General features: G+C 47.0%; 1 protein-coding gene across 1 annotated transcript in view; it reads left to right on the top strand.

The window, feature by feature from the left end:
- Positions 1–8,332: 8,332 nt before the first annotated feature.
- LOC101962750 (adenylate cyclase type 10-like) overlaps positions 8,333–22,738 on the top strand; it is a 33,261-nt gene continuing 18,855 nt past the window's right edge. Inside the window, 6 exon segments of the mRNA XM_078041118.1 lie at positions 8,333–8,369; positions 9,554–9,739; positions 13,770–13,898; positions 15,160–15,438; positions 15,571–15,853; positions 22,462–22,539. Coding sequence (XP_077897244.1) covers positions 8,333–8,369; positions 9,554–9,739; positions 13,770–13,898; positions 15,160–15,438; positions 15,571–15,853; positions 22,462–22,539 — 992 coding nt within the window.

Raw genomic sequence — 22,738 nt, 5'->3', positions numbered from 1 at the left:
CTCAGCTGACCTAAATCACAGCCACAGCTCTTGCAATATGTCAGGCCTGAGGGAGCTAAACTCTGCACGCTCAAACCCCAACATTCATAAATAGGAGTTTTATAGAACAAGACTCTCAGTAGGAAGCCCTGCCAGGGACCTTTCAAACTCTCTGTGTATGTGTTTTTGCTGGATTTGGTTGTGTAAATTCCCAGTTAGGGAAGTTCTTTTTATCTTCGTTTGCATTATTTATTTCTTTCCTTCATGAATTCACAATCTTCTGCTGCTTCTGGTTTCTGTCTGAGGTATCACTGGTTTTCTGGTGCAGCAGCACACCTGGACTCTTTTGAGGTCTCAGAGGCACACAGATATGTGAGGTCTCATTCATGTTCTGAAAACAGTGAGACTGAAGCCAATTCTGAATGTGTGGTATATTTTTCTTCCTTCTTTCTTCATTGCAGAGATGAGCCAGGCTCTGAGATCCTCATTGATTATTTTGTGCTGAGCCAGGAGAGGGTAGAAGATGACTGTATAGTAGTACAAACTTTGCCTTTATTCTCAGTTACCCTTGTGTATCTAGAATATGCCTGGTCTCACCAGTGCTCTTAGACAGATGAGATAAAGTCAGTCCCTCAGACAGCCTCTGAAAATGCTGGAACATTGCATGCTTGATGCAGCTATTCCCTTGCAGGGAAAAACTGAGATTTGGTGATTTCTTTACCCACTTTATTGAACAACAAAGACAGGATATGTATGATAAGTACTTACTTGATAGTCCAAACTGCCACCCTCCCCCCCCAGTGTGTTAGGTATCTGGGGGATACCATCAGTGCTTTAAGATAAACAAGACAGAAGCCAGTCTCTCTGGCAGCCCCTGAAAAAGTTGGAAACTTATACATACAGTCTAATCCTTTTCCTCCTCAGGAACTGGAATTTGGTGGTTTCCATCTGCTTACTTTTCAGTTCTACGAAGTCCAGGGACTGTGGCAGGTGCATACTTGCTAGTCTAAACTACCATCTTTGTTCTCAGTGTCTCCTACATGTCCACAACATGCCAGCTTCTCACTTGATTCAAGATAGATAAGAAGGAATCAGACTCTTGGGTAGAATTCAGTACCTGGAAAATTTAGAATGTTGGACACGCAGTCTATCTCTTTCCCTCCCATGAGGAACCTGGGATTTGGGTGTTTCAGCAGTGAACTCTGCGCTGAGCCTTGGGAAAGGCTACAGAGCATACTTGCTTGATAGATATCCTCCACATTTTTCTTTTTGTTCTCAGGGACTCTCACCCAGGGTCCCTTCCTGTTAGGACTCACATTCATGCAAGAAGTGAAGTACCCAAGGGTTACCCTTGGGTAGCCCTCAGGAAAGTAAGAAAATTGGATTTGGATGTACAGTTCAGACCCACCCTTCCCTCCTCAGGAAGAAGCTGGTGCTGCAATTTCCTAGTGATACTCTGACACTGTGCTGGGAAGGACTTATGTTGTTAGGGTTTCATGGGTTTTGCTACAAACTTCAATGTGGCTAGTTTTGTGCTGCTCATATAATAGGGTTCTTCATTTTTCACAAAGGGACTTGATCTATGTTTCTTTAAATCTGTGTGTCCAAGAAGGAAAGAAAGGCCAAAGCTTCTCATACCATTTCTATGAGGTCACCTCCCACTTTTTCTTTCTGCTTGGCTTTCTTTGCTTTCCTTCTGCCTTTTCCATGCAGAGATGTGTTTCCTCCCAACACTGACATGTTATTGGACTAGTTTGCCTAGCTTATTGCATCCAGCATAATCAAATCTCATGAAGATCTGCCACAGGCTCATATTCATGTACATGTTTATAAATACTCATCTATCTGAATTTGGCAGTATTTACAAATATACTTTTCTGTATTTCTTGACTCAATAACATCTTGTGGGATTTTTTTTGAGTTATCAAGTATGGTTCTATTGTATAGTGGCTATGTAACATTCCATTATGAAAGTGCACCATTATTTTCTTCTTTTTTCTACTGAAGGTAATTACCTTATCTCTACTTTTCCCAAGTACAAACATTTTCATAAGTGTTTGCAGATACTGAGGCTTATATTTTGATGGGAATTTTCAGGAGTGGAATTTCTTAGCCAAAAATTTTCCACCACTCCACTTTCCTAATATCCTCCTTTACTGTATTTGCAGGGAAATGTGTTATTCTCCTGTTCACATCCTCAAATAGTCCCTGTGCCCTCATGAGCTCCAGGAGTTATTCGGCTGAACACCTCTAGAGAGGATTCAGTGGCCATCAGTTTCTAATTTCAAACATGGAACAGAGAAGGGCTGTTGCTGACAAGTCAGTTTCTACATTGGGCAGGGGCTCTTGTCCTTGTTCTTACTGATGGGAAACTCAAGCTGAGCCTGTGCCCGCCTCGTCATCCAGTTAGAGCCATCACAGCAGGTGAGAAATCACAGGTGCCTTTGTATACTCATCAGTGTCCTTACTCATAAGTCTAAAAGCAGTCATCTTTGAAATAAATAAAAAAATGAATCAATGAGATATTTATAATACCAGTAGAACTAACTATAGATTCTGTTTCTTTTTAAATAAGAAGTTCTAGGTTGCTTGTGGTGAGTCAGCATGCATAAGTCTGTCTACATGAAAGTATGGTTGTCACAGAATTTAAAATGTGACTCTTATCTGAAGTTGAGGGTTGGTAACCAGAGGTAAACTTGAAACACTAGAAGACGTTAGCCTAATCCTGGGTAGTCTTGAGAAAACAGATGTGTCTCTTTTTAACTGTCTTTCAAACCTACATACTCACTGATTATCAAAATACAGACAGTCTGGGACTTAGAATAATTTGACTTATGATTTTTATCAGCTTTATGATAATGCAAAAACCATATACATTTAGTAGAAATCATACTTTGAAATTTTAATGTTGACCTTCTCCTTGCCTGGCAGGTTTATGGCAGATGCTCTCTTAGTACTAGGCAACAGCAGCCAGCTTTTTCTCCTAATCAGCTCTGTGATCAGGAGGGGAAATGACCAACACAAACACCCTGTGGTGTTCTGTGAGTCCAGTGGGTTTTTTGGATATAGGCATTTGATAAATTAAATGAGATATTCAGTGCTTTATTATAAAATGGGTTTTATACTATAGGCTAAGATACGTGTTCTGAACATGCTTAACTTAGGTGAGGGTAAGTTTTTTATTTAGAGACAGGGTCTCACTACATTGCTTAGGACCTCACGAACATCGTCCTGCTTTAGCCTCCCAAGCTGCTGGGATTACAGGTGCTCCCCAGCACCCATCTTGTCCCTCAGTCTATTGACAGAAATGCTCCATGTTTTGAAATCATGGTCCTATTGCCTCTCTCCTATCACCCAAGTTTCAAGGGCTGTGAGCTGAGCTTCTGATTTGAGCTTATATTTAAAAACACAAGAAAAATAACAGTGACAGGGTTGGAACGCAAGGTGATTTTTATTTTGCTCTTTTTTCCTTCTCCTGAGTTTCCCATATTTTCCACAGTGAGCAAGTGTTAGTTTTATAATCAGGAAAAAATTTACTTTTAAAAATAATTTAGGTTGCCCTTATGGTAATAATAATGTATATTATTTCTGGAGGTGAATTGGACTTTCTTAACCCTAATAGTGCTTCTTAGCAGCCCTGAGACAATGTGGTTTGCATTTATGAGGGAAGATTTCTTTCATCACAGAATTGGAAATAAAAATGTTTTCTCTATATTTGTTCGGTATTAGAGCTGTAATCTCAATAAATCTGTAGTTTACTACTAGTGTGATGTAGAAAGAAAAAGCAAGCTTTAGTATTAATAGACTTGGTTTAATTCCATTTAGTATGAGCAAATTAAATGGAATTATCATGAGTTTAAAATAATACTTTTACTGGGGGCTGGCTTGTAGCTCAGTTCCAAAGTTCTTGCCTAGCATGCAAGAGGCTCTGGGGTTCCATCCCCAGCACAGGAAAAAAAATCAACTTTCTTTTACAATTGTGGTACTAAAATACAACTGCAAAATCACCTTGTTAACTAGAAAATTCTCAAGAAAGATTTAAAAAGTTTGCAGGGCCTCAGTAAAGTCTGAATCATGCCATGTAAATTCCTAGGATAGTTTTGGAAGGGGTGTCCCTCTGTGCTTTTTTAAATATCTGGACTTCTTTTTGTTGCTGATTTTGCTCCTCTTTAAAAAAATAAATAAAAAAAAATAGGGCGTGATAAAGAGATCAGATACTTTATGCGTACCATGAAGGAATTCTTGATGTCTAACTGCAGCCAAATCCTAATGTACGAAGGATTATTTGGATATGGAAAAAGCCAGATACTTATGGAAATTAAGTACCTGGCTCAAGGTGAGAACCACAGGTGAGTCCTGGGAATTCTCTCTCCTTGTCAGAGGTCCTGCCCCCTTAGAGAGCAGCTCCATTTACTTGACATTTCTATACTTTTGGGGAGATATGACCCTGCACCAAATAGATGATGATGAATATTTTGCGGTGATATGACCCTGTGCCAAATTTGATGATGAATTAACAAGATTAATTCTTTTTGTTTTGGTGGTGCTGAGAATTTTGCCCAGGGTTTCCTGCATGCTAGGGAAGTGCTCTACCACCCAGCCACATCCCCAGCCCTGATAAATATTTTGAACTAAGGAAAAGAGAAACTTTCTGGTCTGGTTTCTGGAAATCCTGATTTGAAACCAGGTGGGAATTGGGTATTTTAAACTTCCTAAATAATCCCAACATGCCCACAGGTTGAGAACCTGTGATCAGGGCTAGATTTCGCCATCAGAACACACACAAGTTTGTCACCCTGTGAGTGGAACAGTGACCGTCCTGGGGACTTGCTCTGGAAGGCAGAGCTAATATAATATCTTACACTGTTCCTCTATCTTCATGTGTGGGGTGTGGAAGGCCCTTTCTGGAACAGTCTGCCAGGCCTCTTGCAGAAGTGACAGTAATGATGACCACAAGGATGACTATGGTGTCTCACACAGCTTTTCCCTCTAAGGGGTGAAGGGGAAACTACTTGATGACCCCTGTATTTATATCACTCCTCAATGTCAGGCCTGAGTAAAGCCCATTTCAAAACCCTGCCCGCTGCCAGGGCTGATCCACAGCAGGGGGGAGGTGTTCCTTCATGTAGGCACTTACCAAGTCCCACAGGGTCTGGGACCATTGAGGGCTTTGCAGGTTACCAGAGAACCACAGACGGGGTGGCTTGACAACAGGGAAGATGGTCTCACAGTTCTGGGGGCCCAGCCAAGGGTCCAGGCAGCAGCTGAGTTGCTCCCTCCAGGGTCGAGGAAGAAGAGCCTCTCCCAGGCCTTTCTCCTGGCTTCTGGCAGTTTGCCGGCCCCGTCTGATGCTATTTGGCTTGTGGAAGCGTCACCCAGACATCTGCCTTAGTCTGCACATGGCAGCCTCCCCTATAATCTCTGTGTCCAAATTTCCCTTTTTCATAAGGACACCAGACAAGGTGGTTTGGGGACCCAGCCATCTCTAATAAGGTCTCATCTTAACTAATCCCTCTCTAACCATCCTGTTCTCAAATGAGAGATTCCTGGACCCATGACTTCAGCACAAGGACTTGGGGCGATGGATCAATGATCCCGAGCAATACCTGATCCCTGCCCTCAGGGAGAAGGGAATGTGACCCAGCCTTGAGTAGCAAGGAGAGTCTCCAGGTGCAGCCTGAGAGGACTAACAGATGAACAGCCATGAGGGGCTACGTGGGGCCACCAGCAACACCAGGACACTCACATGCATGGATGACCTCAGCAAAGGAGGCGAGGATGCATCCGCTTGTTGGCAGTGAAGGAAGGTCACTAGGCAGAGAGCAGGGCTGACAGTGAGACCTCGGGAAGTCTCCCATCACAGAAGGGAGTGTGGACGCAGGTCTTTTAGTGGGAACCATGAACAGCTCTGGGTAGGAGTGATCTGGTGGGGATGGCCGCCTCCTCTCCCAGGACTGGGCTCAGGCCAGGGCCCTGTGCTGAGGTAGAGCGCTCCTCCATGGAGCAACACCTTCAGCCCAGTGGGCAACCAGCCAGCTCTCTCAGGCTCCTGTGCAGGCGATGCCATCAGATCCATGTGGCAGGGGCGGGGACAGCTAGGCCAGGTGATGGGAGCTGGGTATACAGGGTGCACAGTGGAAGAGGAACGTCAGCAGCAGAAAGCAGCAGCTGCCACGGAACTTGGAGAGTCTGTCATCGAGGCTGAACCAGAAAAGTCAGAGCTCCTCTTCACTTCGGTATTTCTGAAAAATGTAAGCCAAACTCTCTTCTGACTCTTGGTTTCTCATGAACAGAACCATTGCTATCACATTGACTAAGATCAGCTTCCATCAGAATTTTTACACCGTCCAGATACTCATGGCCAACGTGCTGGATCTGGACACTTGCAGACACTACAAGGAGTGGTAGAGCAACCTTCAAAGCAGAGTCAGGAGGCTGCTGGAGGAGAAGTTCCACTGTCTTCTCAACGACATCTTCCATGTCCAGGTACCTGGAAGGACTGGGCTCTGCAAGGAAGGGCCACAGGCAAGCACAGCCACTCCTTGAGGCTTCATGATTGACATCTCCTTGGCTTTATTACCCTTGTCTCACTAGAGCACCAGATGGTGAGGAAGTAGCTCCCAATCCTTCCTGAAAATCCACCATATTCTTTTCTTAACAGTACCAAGGTCGTAAGGGTTAAAGCCAGGGCTTTGCACATACTATGTATGCACAGCTCTACCTCGAGCCACATCCCAGCCCCTACATCCACATTCAAATGACTTTCTGGAGGTATCTGGAAATACCACACTCAAGAAGTCCCAAACGGCCCCCGGTTTTGTTGGTTTGTTTGTGTGTGGTACTGGAACTTGAACCCAGGGGTGCTCTGCCACAAAGCTACCTCACTGGCCCCTTTTAAAATTTCTACATTTTATTTTGAGACAGGGTCTCACCAAGTTGCCCAGGTTGGCCTGGAACTTCTGATCCTCCTGCCTCATCCTCCTGAGTGGCTGGGATCACAGGTGTGTGCCAGTGCACCTGGCTAATGGCCACCTGTTGGTTCGTGTTTTTCTTTCCTCTCCAGTAGAACTGTACAGTGCCTGAGCACAGGGTCACTTTCTCCCACAACTGACTGCCCATGCAAACACTGGGTGTGTTCTGATCTTCCCTTGGCTCGAGGACAGGCAATCAGAGCTGAAAGAACATAAGGACATCCAAGGAGGATCTCCCTCGAGGCACAGGCAGCTCAGAGGTTCACCCAGGGTCACACAGCTGGAAGTTCCTTCACTGTTTCCTGCACTCAGTGTTCTCATAATTTTTCATACAGTTCCCTATTTCTTGGGAGATTTCCAGGATGAGCACTTTGAGAAAACAGAAGCAGTTGGAAGCACTGTTCATGAAGATCTTGGAACAGGTAAGAGCACCTATGTGTCAGCCACTGGCCACCTGCCCAAGGGGCTCTGGCTCCAGGAAAAATTTGGAAGTACGTGAAAGTTGGACCCAAAAGTGCTTCCCTCTCTTCCAGTCTTCCAGCTTTGAGCTCAGAATCAATTCAGAATTTAAATAGACTCAGAGGAGTCCCTCAAGCCCACTCCTGGGGCTCGCCTCTCCTGCTGCCTGACTTCCTTCCGTGACATCATCATTATACCCAGGTTTGCCCAAATAAGAGTCCATTGGTCATAACTGATATGTAATTGTAAGTTGTTGAAATTCAGATTAATGCAGAGTTATTGAAAAAACAAAGATTTGGCTTGGTTCTTTCCCTTCACCGTAACGGACCATCAGACACCACAGATACGCCGCCTGCCACAGAGCACAAAGCCCTGAAGTCCTGCAGCATTTTTATTTCTCTTTTGTCACCTTGTCCAGACAGTGAAGGAGGAAACAATCATTTTCATCATCGATGAGGCCCAGTTTGTGGACGTGGCCTCCTGGACCTTCATGGAGAAGCTCATCCAGATGATCCCCATTTTTATCATCATGTCCCTGTCACCCTTTGTGGGCCTTCCCTGTACGGCAGCCAGTGCCATCATGAAGAACAGGAACACCACCTACATCACCCTGGGGCCCATGCAGCCCAGCGACACACGCAACAAAGTCTGCCTTGACTTCAACGTGTGCAACATCCCCAAAGAGCTGGAGACATAAGTCACGCTTTCTGCCACCCCCAGGTCATCAGATGCTCCAGGATGTGCCTGCAAATTCCTGTCCAGTGTTTTTCTGGTCCTTCCTTTAGAGGTTCCACATGCTGTGCCTGGTGGGGTGGTGCTGCTCACCTCTTCCTGTGGCTCCACGCTGCCCCTTTCCACACCCTTCTCAGCGGGTGTTTCTCATGCATCAAGTTGGACTTGGGTCTACCTGTTGTGGACTACCCATGATAACAGTCACTAGGAGCACAGTCACAGAAGGTGGTAGGAAAGGCAGGCTGTGGCCTGTGACCCACCATGTCCCCCGTGGCCGGCAGGTGTGTGGTCTGTCTGTGGCAGCTGTCCAGGATGACTCTCTGAGCTCCTCAGGATGCTTCCACTGGGGCCTTGAGATTAGCCCCCTAACAGCATGCACTAGTTCTCTCTCTCAAGATGGAACCCAGGGTCTCGAATACACCAGGCAAGCATTCTAACACTGAGCTGCATCCCGGCCCTTTCTATTTCATTTGGAGATGGTCTCACTAAGCTGCTTCTCTCTGTCCAGTAGCTGGAATTGCAGGCAGGCACTGTCCCACCCAGACAATGACAGCGTCTCTCCTGGGCTGGCTGCTGACAACCCTCCTGTTCTCTGCTTTTGTTCTTTCTAATGATGTTGCCTTGCTCCTGGAAGGAAGATGGCTTGGACAAGGGGTCATTTAAAATAACTCCAACCCTATCCTGAAACAAAAAGAAAAGGGCTGGGGATGCAGCTCAGGTGATAGAGCACCCTAAGGTTCAGCCCCTAGTGCTCAAAATAGAATAACTCCAGTAAGGCATTGGACTCTCTCTCCCCTTCCCCGCTCTCTCTCTATACATATCTGCATTTTCCTTTTGATCCAGCAATCCCAGTTTTAGGAGACTATCTCAAAGATGTGTTGACACAAATATGAAGTAACATATGTACAAAGTTTCTATCAAACTCTATTAATATGAGACTGGAAGCTATCCAATGTCCATCTCCAAGGGGAGCTAAGTTTAATACACTAGGATGCATGAATCCCGGAGGACTGTAGGGCAGTAAACAGAAGTTAGGGAGACCTGTGATTGGCAGGGAGGAGCAGGATGCATGGTTGGTGCTATGCCTTTATTCAGAAAAGTGGAATAGGTGTGTGTATGTGTGTGTGTGTGTGTGTGTGTGTGTGTGTGTGTGTATACACCCATGCACACTTTTGTTCATATATTTTAGAAAAAGTATTGGAAGGATAAACCAAAAATACATCCAATTGTTACCTGTATCTAAGGAAGAGAAGCAAGACTGAGGATGTACCTTTTATTTAGTTTTAACTTTGGGAAGATAAAAATGTTTTATGTAATTTAAAAAGAGAAAGAAAGAGAATAAGATGAAAGCAACCCCTGAAACTCGAGAGCAAACTGGAGCACATGGAAAATGGGAAGGGAGTCATCTTGAGTGACCGCAGGTGCTCTGCACTGTGAGCCGCCGCCTTGTCTTGACAACAGGTACCTGGTGGAGGGCAGCTGCAGGATCCCCTACTACTGCAAGGAACTGCTGAAGAACCTGGACCACCACAAGGTGCACGTTTTCCAGCAAATGGAGCCTAAGGAGAAGACCGAGGTGACCTGGAACAACCTGTTCAGTAAGTCTCTCGAGGACTCTCTTTCTCTTGTTTCAGTACTCGGGTTTGAGCCCGGGGTGCTCGGCCACTGAGCTACATCTCCAGCCCCCTTTGCTTTTTGTTTTGAGGCAGGGTCTCACTAAGTTGCCTAGGCTGCCTCAGCTCACCATCTCCTTCCTCAGGCTCCTGAGTTGCTGGCATGACAGAAGTGCACCACAACGCCGGGCACTTCTGTCACTGTCCTTACGTGGAAAAAGTGTTGAGAATGGGCCTTCCACAGGCTGCTTCCTGCAGGGCCAGAGGGCTTGAGGGGGGAGAAAATCTTGGATCTGACACCTAAACTGTAAGAGGACAAAGAGGTCAGACTCCCTGAACGAGGCTAGTACACACCTGTGACAGCCAGGAAAGCCGCCAGGGTCAGACCTGAAGAGCTCAGGTGGTGCCAGGAGGTGAAGTGCTAGCACAGGGAGTCTGCACACAGGGCCCCACGCTGCAGAGCGTGCTGAGGCCTGCAGCAAGGGATGGCATGACCAAGGCCAGCTGGAAACTCAAGAAAGCAATCTCGTTGCCCAGAGGAGGAGGGGCCAGAGAGCAGGATGAGTATACAGTTTGGAGTGTAGACTGAAGTTCCTCTCACTTTGAGGCTTTTATGAGAGGTGTTTCTGAGCTGCCGGATTCTGCAGCTCCCAGTCTGGTAGGTGTGAGGCAGAAGAAACCCAGGAGCTCTCTGCCAGGATGTTCCCTGGGTCCCAAGGTCCCCAGCTGGTCTGCTCCCCCTCTTCCTGGGTGTCTTCTTGTGTTTGAGTTTTATGTGGCAGGACAAAAGGGAGAGAGCTTACTTCTCTGTCTCCCTGGAAGGGGATCTTTCATTTTTGTGATTTTCAATGAGCGATGGTGATTTGACGGCTTGAACCGCTCCGTTACCACTCAGTCTGCAGGGTCAGATTCCTCCTCTGGGGCTGAATTTAGTGGCACATAACAATAAATGCTGTTAAAGATATAGAGGAACACAGGAGCTCTTACACACTGCTGGTGGAAGTGTAAACTGGTACCGCCACTATGGAAATCAGAATAAGCATTTCTCAAAAATCTAAAATTAGGACTACCATATGATCCTAGGTCATTACCCAAAGGGATTGAGGTCAGCATACTCCAAAGACACCTGCACCCATGTTTATCATGGCACAAATCACCGTAGCCAAGTCGTGGAATCAGACTAGGTGTCTGTCACCGATGGAGAGAATGTGGCAGATACATACACTGGAGTATTATAGAGGACAATCATCATTTGCAGGAAAATGGATAGGACTGGAGAGCAGCAATCTCTGAGTAAGTCAGTGCGACTTACCAGATAGAAGAACCTGTGTCCTGTGCTCCCTCTGTGTGGAGTAGAGGAAGGGGAGCAGCGAGAGAGTAAGAGGGAGACATTATAGAAAAGAGGAGGGGACGGGGAGAGAGGACGAGAATGATCAAAGTATGAGATGGGCACGCACAAACACACCGCAGTGAATCCCAGCATCCTGTATGATTAACATGCACTAATAAAAGTTTAAAAGATTAAATGAGTCAAGTGTTTCCCCCCTTTGTAACTTCTCAGCGTCTTCTGTGAGACTAGGGAGCTTGTGTTTTTGGAACAGTTGAGGAGTTGACCTTTCATCTCTAACCCAAGGACATCCCAGTGGAGCGTCCAGGGAGCCACGTAAACCATGAGATTCCATGAGAAGCAGGGATCACTGGCACTCTGAACTCTGATGCTTGCTCCTGATACGGAGAAGGGAATAAATGCATGCGAATGGATCTCAGGGACAGACAGAGAGAAGGCCTGTTGCTGGGAGGTTCCAGGAACGAGAAGAGCCAGTGGGGAGAAAAGGGGATGAGCTGGAGAAGTCCACAAGGAGCAGGAATGGCGGGCACCAGCACATCGTGATTGCGCCAAGTGCCCTGAACTGTACCCTTTGAAGATGGTTAGTTGTAGGTTCCATGAATTTCACTTCAGTTAAAAATCTGAAATTAATACATGATCTGAGACTGGGTTTCTTTTTGGAAGAAAAAGAGATGTTAAAAGACACTGTGGGGTAGTTGTCAAACTGGCAGGTGGACAATTGCAGGAGCCGGTCCATGTCACCTTTTCCAAAGGTTGTAAGTGTACTGAGTTCTTTAAAGGTGTCGCTGTTCTCAGGAAATACGGAGTGAGGTGTCTGGGAGCAGAGGGCGTGGGCTGTGCAGCATGTGTTCACACCTTCCCGAAACACCTCTCTGTGCAGGAACCCAGCGTGGAGCACGTGGCCCTGAGTATAAGGCGCCCAGTGTTCGTTCTCTCCTCGCGTTTACACGACTGAGTCACACCATGAAGCCTCCGGTTAACTTGTTAGCTATGGCCTGTCTGTCCCCACGTGAGGCAGGAGTTTTGTAAACTCCAGAGTCTCCAATCCTGGAAGGGTGCCTTGTGCCTGGAGGCTCCCTGGGTAATCGTGGATGGAGCAATGCAGAGCGCGGCTGCTTTAGCAGTGGGTCCCCGGGGAGAGTATGAGCAGCCCAGGGCAGCACGCCTGCTGTCCCTTTCGCCTCCCACACCGACGTGCTGGCCTCTTCTCAGGTGCTCCCCTCCCTGGGCTTCCCCATCACACTCTCCTCCTGCGCCCCTTCCCTCTCCTGGGCAAACCCTCCTGTGGGGGTCCGGGGCCTCACCCTCACTCTCTGCTTTCTCCCCCCTGATGTTTCCATTTATTCATATTTTGCTGGATTTGATGTGTATTTGTGTGTGCGTGTGTGAGTGTGTGTGTGTGTGTGTGTGTGTGCGCGTGTGTGATCTCCAGCCCTAATCTCAGTCTTAATCCCAGGTGCTGTATATTGCCATGTGTGCATTGGCTCTCCCAGGGACCCCCTGGTGTAATACATGTAAAGTTAATGCACTTTCTTCACCCCGTTTTCCAGCTGAGTTAATGGCACTGGGCTCAGCATTTGCTTTCTGGTGACTCTACCCCCACTTACCTACTCCTATCCACCATCACTCTTCTGCTTGCTTTTTTTTGCCTTTTTTGGTGGAGGGGGGGGCACTGGGGATTGAACCCAGGGATACTTTACCACTGAGCCACATCCTCAGCCTTTTTTTATTCTTCTATTTTGAAACAGGGTCTCATTCAGTTGCTGAGAGTCTAGCTAAATTGCCGAGGCTGGCCTCAAGTCTGTGATCCTCCTGCCTCAGCCTCTCAGGTTGTTGGGAATACAAGTGTGCTCCACAGTATCTGGCTTAGTCTTTGCTCTTCAGTTCTTAGTCACTCTTCCTGGTGTTACCACTTGTCTATGTGTCCCGTAGCTCTTAATCACCTCAAGGGCTGCACACATGCAGCGTTCATGTTTTATCCCTTGCAGGAGACAATGCATTTAAAATCCACATGCACACTGAAGAGTCACGGGGCCCTCTTTCACGACCTGGTTGTCTTGCTGTTGGCATAGGACTCACCTCTGCAGGAGATGCAGCCTTGGCCTTGCACTGATGTCTTCCCCTCCCCACCACAGTGTCTTCAATCTGCCAAGTGTGGGAGAACCACAGGGAGGAGCAGGCGATGCATGTTGGGGTACCCAGAGACCCAGTTATTTGGCAAGGTCACTTTCCAGACCTCACTGTTTTAAATCTCTGGCTGCAGTCATGCCCCAATCAGAGCTGGATCTCCCTAGGGTGTGCCTGTGCCTGAGCATGGGAATGCAAGTGTGCATACTAATGTAGGTTACTGTGTGTGCTGGGAGGGATCCTAAGTCCTCTGTGAACTCTATTCTTACCAAACTGTGCATACTAGGGAAGACACCAATATCGGTGCCATTTATTGTTCTGGGGTGGGAGTTGTCAGGGGAGAACAAAACCATTTTGATTAAATTTCAATTTTCATAAATCAGTGTTTTTAAAACAAGGTATCCCAGAATATCTGGTGAGGCAGTGCTCCTCTCTTCCTACTCTTTCTCACACAAGATCTACCTAAGAGCTTATGGGAAAGCCAGACATGAAAGACAGGATATTAACTCTTGGCTTCCTTCCCTTCTGATCTCCCCACAGAAAATTTTGTTAAGCCTATGGAGGAATTAAAAGGGTTTTCTCTTAGAAATGAGGAGGGAAGTGAAGAAGTCTGTAACCTGGTCAGTGGTGTCAGAATGAAAAACCTGTCGCCCCCTGCATCACTGAAAGGTAAGGGGCATTCCACCTGGTGCCAGCTCTCTCTGGGTTCCACCTCCACTTCCCCTGGGATCCCCCCTGCCCCAGGAGGGAGGGGCCAGGGCTCTTGGTCTGTCTGTCCTGCATTGCCCTGGCCTGTCTGTCCTGTGTTGCCCTGGCAGGCTGGTTCTTCTACTTCCGATTAGGAGCCTCCCTCCCGTGATGTGTTGCGAGTCTGATTTGGACAGGTTTGTTTAACTGCACAAGAGAATGAGGTACAGCACATTTTCAGTTAAACAGAAACCAAATATGAGAGGGAAAAGTCTAGCATTGAGACACTTCTGCCGTCTACTCTTGTGAGAAAGAAATACAAGGCACTGGATGTCACAAGGGTATTATTAATTATGCTTGGAAAATAATGGCTTTCAAGAAATGTTCTAGTTTGCACTCAGCCCCAACACATGCCATCTAGAGTGACTTCAGACCTTGGAATTCTGTCTTCAGTTGGTGTCATTTGTGTGTCCTTCACTACTGTATCTCCTGCTGTGGGAAGGAGGACTGGCTCGGCTTCTAGTGTGTTTTGGGAACAGTTGAGGAGTTGACCTTTCATCTCTAACCCAAGGACATCCCAGTGTAGCGTCCAGGGAGCGTCCAGGGAGCCACGTAAGCTACGAGATTCCATGAAAAGCAGGGATCACCGGCACTTTGAACTCTGACGCTTGTTCCTGATATGGAGGAGGGAATAAATGCATGTGAATGGATCTTGGGGACAGACAGAGAGAAGGCCTGTTGCTGGGAGGTTCCAGGAACAAAAAGAGCCAGTGGGGAAAAAAGAGGACGAGCTGGAGAAGTTCACAAGGAGCAGGAATGGTGGGTGCCAGCCATGGCCTGCGTGACCCCTGCTGTCTGTACACATCCCTGTCTCACTTTGACCCAAAGTCAGAGCCCTGGAGGCAGCTTCACTCTGCTCCTGTGTGTCTTTAGAGCTGCAGCTGCATTTTCTCTTTTAAATTTGTTTTAGTTGTAGGTGGACAAATGCCTTTATTTCATTTATTTATTTTCACTTGGTGCTGAGGATGAAACCCAGGGCCCCACATATGCGAGGCGAGCCCTCAGCTGCTGAGCTCCAGCCCAGCCCTGTAGTGTGTTTTCCTGCACAGGAGCAAGCTGTGAACCAGACTTAGCTTAGCTGGGTGTCTGCAAGAGGAGCTGTAGAGCAGGACAGGGCCTGTCCAGGATGTGGGTAGTCAGATGGGTAACTAGTGTCCTTCTGTGTGTGGCTTTCCACCTGCAGAAATCTCTCTGGTCCAGCTGGACAGCATAAGCCTCTCCCACCAGATGTTAGTGAGGTGCACTGCCATCATTGGCCTGACCTTCACCACGGAGCTGCTGTTTGAGGTTCTCCCTTGCTGGAACATGAAGATGATGATCAAGACCCTGGCCACCCTCGTGGAGCTGAACATTTTTTACTTCTTCCCAAATGGCAAGGACCTTCGACTGGCCCTGAAGCAAAATGCCACCTCATTTGAGGTTCACCATTGCTCCTCGTCTCTGAGAGCCAGCGAGGAGATGGGTGAGTTGCACCTGAAGTTAACCATATTTCCCCTTGGCCAAAGGTGCATAGACTCACAGGCTGATCTGTGCTGGGTAGCGGTTTTATCTCTTGCCCACTGCCTGGCTGGCATGCCCTTCCTGTTCCCTCCAGCTCACAGAGAGGAGGAGGAGCTCCAAGAACTGGAGGGCGAGGTGATTGAGTGCCACATCATTCGGCTCTCCCGGCCTATAATGCAGAAGACAGCTTATGAGCTCTGGCTCAAGGACCAGAAGAAGGCCATGCATTTGAAGTGTGCCGGCTTTTTAGAGGAGAATGCCCACAGGTGTGACCACTGCAGAAGTTGGGACTTCAACCTGTATCACCACTTCATGGTGGATATCCTCCTCAACACCTTGGGCATGAACACCATTAAGAAGATGACTAAGCCTCGGGGAATCCAAGATAAACCTCCTTCATTCCTAATGAACCCCAGCTATTCCTGGGAACTCTGGAGACTAAGATCTAGAAGCAGTGGATCTGGACCCCAGGGACTTGGCTTGGGCACAGGGAGGCTGAGACCTCAGCAGCCTGTGGGGAAGGAGAAGGTGGGGACTGTCCACACAGTTCTGTCTACCAGAACCCGACTCACTGTGAGATTGATAGGGCTTAGGTTTGGGTATCTGGGTTCTGGCCTCACCAGAGGCTAAACTAAAATGCCTGTATTAGTTCACAGCAATGGCTGGAATCCAAGGTGGCTGGGTTGGTCCAACTTGATGCAGCGAGAGCGCAGTTGTGGCTTTGTTGATCTAGTGTGAAACAATTCCCAGTGGAAAGGAATAGGAGCGGAAGAGAATCAGGCAGAGAGGAGCAGGCAGGGCTCCAGAGAAATGTGCTTGGTCTTAAGGCAGGGTTTCCAGACCACAGCAAAGCAAGGTAGAGAGGCCACACACTAGCAACAAACCTGGGGAAACAGCAGAGGGCTCAGGGGACATGGGGGACTAAGGACTCAGTTCCCACAGGCATGACACCCAGTAGGGTCATGGTAGCAGCACCAAAGCCAGCTGAGAAAGGCCCAGCTCACAGGCCCTGGTGGGAGGGCCTCGGTGCGTATGGCTGGGTCCAGTGGGAAAGCAGGGCTATACGGAGAGGGTGCTTTATTATGAGGATATCAAACCCTGAGAAGAACTGCAGCAGGTTCAAAATAAATATTCATTCCAATTCACTTTCTATTTTGCATGTATTCTCACTGGATCAAACTTCAAAGTGGGGGATTATTTTCCCTTTATGGACAACAAAATTGAGGCTCTGGAAGCTTCAGTAATTTAACACAGAAAAAAGTGAGGGATGTTATTTAGTCTCCTCTTCATCTGATTGCTCCCCCTATCCCAGCTTCCTACAGTGAGGAGTTGGGCTTTTAGGGTCATGCTTTACCAGAGATTGCAAGAGGCTCTGCAGTGTCAGGTCCATCACTTTTTAAAAAAGAATTCTTTTATATATATTTTTCTTTGTTGGTGGACATTTATTTTATTCATTTATTTGTATCTGATGCTGAGAATCATTAATGTTCTGAGCCCCTGGGGCTGGGGCACAGAGCAGACTTCAGCAGGAGGACATCAAGGGAACTCGATTGTGGCTGAGTCCAGAGTCTCTCAGTAGCATTTGTTAAAATTCTCCTCAGATGCTATATTTTTCCAAAGCCATCGATGCCTTTTTAATTATTGTTATAAAGGTTATATTGTGACGTGATGTTGACGTTGACATTTGAACCAAGATACAAAGACACAATGAATGCTGAGATCCAAGTTAGGGTCAGAGGTGGATCTGCAGAAACTGTCGAGGAAATAGCAGAGTCTGTTGTGGATAAAGAAGAGCGTCTCTGGGGAGAGGTGGGGGTCCTCTGCACCTCCAGCTGGCTGTCTCTCCACCGACTGCCTAGCACAGAATTTGGGCTGCCTGCCCACCCAGGAAGGCTAAAGCAAGGGACCTGGGCTGCACTGGGATCAAGCTGCTCTCCCAGAGTGTGGAAAAGATGTGTAGGGTTTCCCAAAGGTCAGACATAACCTGGCTTGGAGAAGAAGGCAGTCTGGGGAGTCTTGGACATGTGAGAAGACCCCCACAGAGGTCTGGGGAAGGGGGCAGGCAGTGGAGAAGGAGGAGGAAGCATTGCCTGAAGGAAGGAGGACCTCAGGCAGCCCCTGGGGAGATGGGGGAGAGGGCGTGAACCCAGTGACCCCTCCCAAGGTCCTTAGTAGAGTGCCGTTTTATTTGGGGGAATAAGATAAGCTGGCAACTAGCAGATAGGTTCTGAACAGCTGGCCTCCAACAGGTTGGCTCAAAGAAGAGGGTTCCAGTTATTTTTGGATCCTGCAATAGACCTTGGCCAGCTAGCCTGTGTCACATGAGGCCACTCTGGGAAGTGCTCTGGTGATCTTTCATCAGCACCCCCCACTGGAGTGAGACCAGGGCCTTACCACTATGGTCAGGACCTGCTGTCTGTACAAAAGTCTGTCACCTACACAGACTTCACATAGAGCCTGTGTGAGATTCCCTGCAAGTCTGATCGCAGATGCAGTAGTCCATGACCGTCCTCTGTACTTTCAGTGGTTCTTCTCAGGGTCTTTTATTTTCTACATATTGGTGCCTCGTACTGCTTTTCAAAAAGTCAAATTGTGAAATTTATCTGTCCCCCGCCCCACCTCCTCGCCACCATGGTAGATGAAGATTTAACTTTTATACAACTTCCCACCATTTCTTTCCCTTTCCTGTGTGTGTGTGTGGGGGGGGGCGGGGTCTGGCTGTGTGGCCCAGGCTGGCCGTGAGCTCCTGGGCCCTAGTGCTCCTCATGCCTCCCCATCAGCTGGGACACAGGTGTGTACCACAGCCCCGGCTGCCCCTCCTAGTATCTCATCACTAGCATCCCAGATGAATTAGTGAGTGCTTCCATGTCGACTGTAGAGATTTCTTAGCAAATGTGTATTTGTCCTAGAGTTTCTAGGAAAATCTCTGAGGCAGTGCCTTCCTCAAGGACATCCTGCTTTGGCCTGGGGAGTACCACAGTCCCTGACCTTCCCACAGGTGGAGTCGGTCCACTGGACCTGCTGGCCAAGGCCTTACCTGGGAGAGACGTAGGAGGCTGATGTGAGTCAGAGTGAGGAGTGGCTCTTTCTCCAAGTCTCCTTTGAGCCTCATATCCTTAAAAATGGTGTTTTCTGTGACTCAATCCATTTCAAGAGTCCACAGCTCCTCCTTCATCCCTCCCCTGGTTCAGCAGAGTCTGCCACCCCCTTCAGCTTCCAGGAATGCAAGGGCCTTGTTGGACATTTCATTTACTCAACAGATACCACTGTATCCCTACTGTGTGTCAGGTACATTAGTGAGCAAAGCAGCATTCTTTTGGGAAAAGTGGATGTGAAGAAGTAACCATGATGTGTGTGTGTGTGTGTATATATATATATATAAAATAACAAATCTTGGGCTGGGGTTGTGACTCAGAGGTAGAGTGCTTGCCTAGCATGCATGAGGTACTGGGTTCGATCCTCAGCACCACATAAATGTAAAATAAACACACTGTGTCAATCTAAAACTAAAAAAAAATAAATGTTAAAAAATAACAATAATAACAAATCCCACAGACAGCAATAGAACTATGGGCAAGGGGATTAGGAGGAGAAAGTCATTAGGGTAGCCCTCAGGAGACTCATGTAGAGACAGAGCAGGGGTTTTGTCGTGTGGATGGCTAGGATAGAGTGTGCCCGGCAGAGGGGACAGCCAGCACAAGGTCCCTGTCAAGAATGTGGCCCCTCCCGTTCTCCACCTGAAGAGTGTACACGTTTAAAAAACATTTTATTCTCATTTAATGGGGTAGATGTCCTGGGGCTCGGGCTGGGGAGGACCCAGAGGCAGAGTGCTTAGCCTGCTCAGGGTCCTTCATTCACTCTGAGCACTAGAAACAGTGTCTTGGCCTGGAGGAGCAGGAAGTACAAGGAGGAGACAGTCTGACCCTTCAACCTGAAGTCTTATTCCAGGCCTTAGAATCTATGGGGTGAGCAGGTGGTGTCTTTGCTTTCTTCTTCTCTTCTATGAGCATTTAGTATCTTTTTTCTTTTGATTTTTATAAATAGTCCTTGGAGTAGGAAGCTCAATATAATAACCTTTATAAATGAAGAAATTAGAAAACTATAAGTAATAAGATCCACTCAGTAGGTAATAAAGGCAGAGAGGATATCTCGCATATCCTGTTTTCTCTAGCCAATATTCTTTTCTCTGCATCTAATTCTCACACCATTATGTGTGCATGTGTGTGTGTGTGTGTGTGTGTGTGTGTGTGTATATATATCCCCACCCCTTGCAAAGCATTAAACTGAGGGCCTTGCACATGCTAGACAAGAGTGCTACCACTGAGCTCATCCTCAACCCCTACCATTACAATTTAAAACATTTAAAAACAATACATATAATAATATAGGACATTGAAGCAGGAGGAATAGCTTTAAATTTTTACTCATCAGTTTTTTTCAACAAACATTTATTTATGTATCAAATATTTATTGAGCTCTGATTCATGCCAGGTAGTGGTGTCCATATTGGGACCGTAATGGTAAAAATGATGGCATGGTCACGTGTCCATTCACAAGTTTGAATTTCAGTGGAGGCCAGAGGACAATAAAAAGATGAATTAATAAAACCATCCAGGGGCCTTTTGGGATTAAGTGAGTTGGGACAAGTTGGAGAGGATTGCTCAGAATCATTGCTGGCTGTGTATTAGAGGAGTTCAGCTAGAGGGACTTAAACTTATTATTAAGTTCGTTTTGCTCTTATGTAAAATGTTCTTCTCACAAGATACTAGAAAATCAGGAACCAAAATAGCTGCTGGAACTGCAGCCATTATGTTCCCATTTAGTGCCAGGAGAAAGAAGGAAGGAGGAGGAGGAGAAGGGGAAGAAGAAAGGGATCCATCCCCTTTGAGGAATTCTCTAGAAGTCCTACCCAATATTTCCTCTATAACCCATCACAGAGTTTGAACTCATGACTGTATTCAGCTGCAAGGGAGGCTGGAAAATGTAACTATTCTGAATAAAATTGAGTTTTGTTAGTAAGGAGGGATGGAGGGAAGGAGATGGAGCTGGGGACCAGCAGCTTCTGCCAGAGATCCAGGTCAGGTTGTTAAAGACCCACTCCATCTTCTCTATAGAAACAGCCCGAACAGGACAGGCTCTGCTCCTGTCCAGAGAAAGTCTTGGCAATGCAGGAGGGCAGTGCCAAGGGAAGGAGGGCAAACAGGAAGGTTTCAGGTGTGTTCCTGGGTGGGGTCCACTGGACAAGCTGCTGGGCTAAATGAGGAAGGGTGGGGAGAGCAGGGAATCTAGCCTCTGCCTGGGTTCTTGCCTTGAGGCAATGAACCATGGCAACCAGCAATGCTAAATTAGGAAAGATGTGTGTGGGTCTAGGTGTGTGGAGGAGAGATTCAAGAGCTGTGTGTGAGCATGGTAACTTTGCAATGCCTGTTAGGCATCCAAGTGGCTCTGGCCAAGGAGGATTTTGGATGTGTAGGCATGCAGCTAGAGTAGATGTCAGGGATTAGGCATATGAAATTGAAAGTCATTGGCACATAGATGGGATTTAAAGTCATGGGGAGATGAAATAGCCAAGGGGGAAATCAGGGTGGGAAAGGAAGCCCCATGCCCAGCTGAGCCTTAGCAGCATTTAGATGATGGCTCAGCAGGCTGTGAAGGAGGGTGGGGACCCAGGCAATCTGTGTTGTCAAAACTGGTGAAAAGAGAGAGCAATAGCTTGTCCTGAATGCCGCTGAAAGGTGTGATCAAATGTGGGCAAATGCACAGCCTTTTCATTCAGCAATGCAGGAGTCACTGGGAACCTTGAACAGAAATGTTTTATTTCTTCTGTATTTTTATTGGTGCTCTATAATTATACATAATAGTGGGATTCATTGTTACATATTCATGCAGATGACAAGATAATGATGTAATCTGGTCAGTATCACTCCCAGTATCTCCCCTTTCCTTCCCTTCTCCCTCCCTGGTCCATTTCTTTCCTTCTACTGGTCTCCAAGAGAAGCTTTCCAGGACCAGGGGAGAGAAAGCCCAATGCATTCAGCCTCTACTTCTGAGGACAAGTGGGAGAAGTCGGGAAGGAGAGGGGTCTGCAGGAGGCCTGATGGCACGTACAGGGCGGGGCACTTGCTCCGTGGTGGAAGGGAATAAAAGACAACTCCTGAGATGTTCACAAGGCATTTATAGAAATTGGGATGTCTGTGGAGGGAGGCCGTGGCCTTGGAGCTAGCCGACCCTGTTGTAGCCCTGCCTCTGCCACCAGCAAATCCGGACAGGAGACAGTTCCTCCCTGGCTCTAGGGTTTTTCTGCTCCCTGAATGGAGTCAGCTGGATTAGACAGTCCTCATTTGTTTTCTATTATAAGATCATCTCTGCTGATTGGTTCAGCAAAAGGCTTTCACTTCAAGATTCTCCATCCTTAAGTCAGCATTTTGGGGCATTTCATTTAAATTTTATCTGTATTTTCTCACTTGAAACTGAGTCACTTTGTTCAGGATGGTTAAATTGCTATTTCAATTAGTGCAGAGTAGAGGAGTTAGGGTACCGTTGTCAACTATGACCAGTTGGACATCTCAGAGGCTTTCTGAAACAGAGGGATGGTTTACGTCCTGCTCCTGTGATACCCTGGTAAAGCTTAACAAGTGGCCTGGCTGCAGTTAGTCTGGCACTCAGACCGCTCCTGGGTTGCTGTCCCTTAGGTCCTCAGAGTTGGTTGCTTTCCTGTGGAAAGAGAGAGTAGAGCATACACATAACCCCTCTCAGCCCAGAGGTGACATCTTCTGTGTAAGAAGTATTCTCAAGGCTTCTCATGGTGCAGCAGGGCTGGGGGATGTGGCTCCTGGCTGGGCAGCAGCCCTTTGTGGCCAGAAGGGAATCGGAGTCTTTGAACACCACACAAAAATAAATAAAATAAAGATATTGTGTCTCATCTAGACACCAGACCCCTCTGCTACAGAGAGCATTACAATTATCCCCACAACTCCTTTGTTTATTTTCCAGCTAAAGAAGAGATCAACTTAGCTAAATCAGAGGTTCCTAAGAGATCTGAGTTACTTCCTGAAAATCTCAGGTATAGGTATATGTAACCATTTAGGAGATAAGAATATAAATCATTATCAGTAAATTTGCTATTAGACTCTTTCATCTGGTCAGTCCTTTTGGCCTCTGAGATACAATGGGAAAATGTCCAGGCTATGTGTGATGATTTTGGTCAGTAGTATCTATAGTAGGTTTAACTGCCTTGTTCTTGTTAGTTTTTAAAGATATTT

The sequence above is a fragment of the Ictidomys tridecemlineatus genome, chromosome 3, assembly GCF_052094955.1.
Source record: "Ictidomys tridecemlineatus isolate mIctTri1 chromosome 3, mIctTri1.hap1, whole genome shotgun sequence".
NCBI lineage: Eukaryota > Metazoa > Chordata > Mammalia > Rodentia > Sciuridae > Ictidomys > Ictidomys tridecemlineatus.
This window is presented reverse-complemented; position numbering and strand designations above follow the sequence as displayed.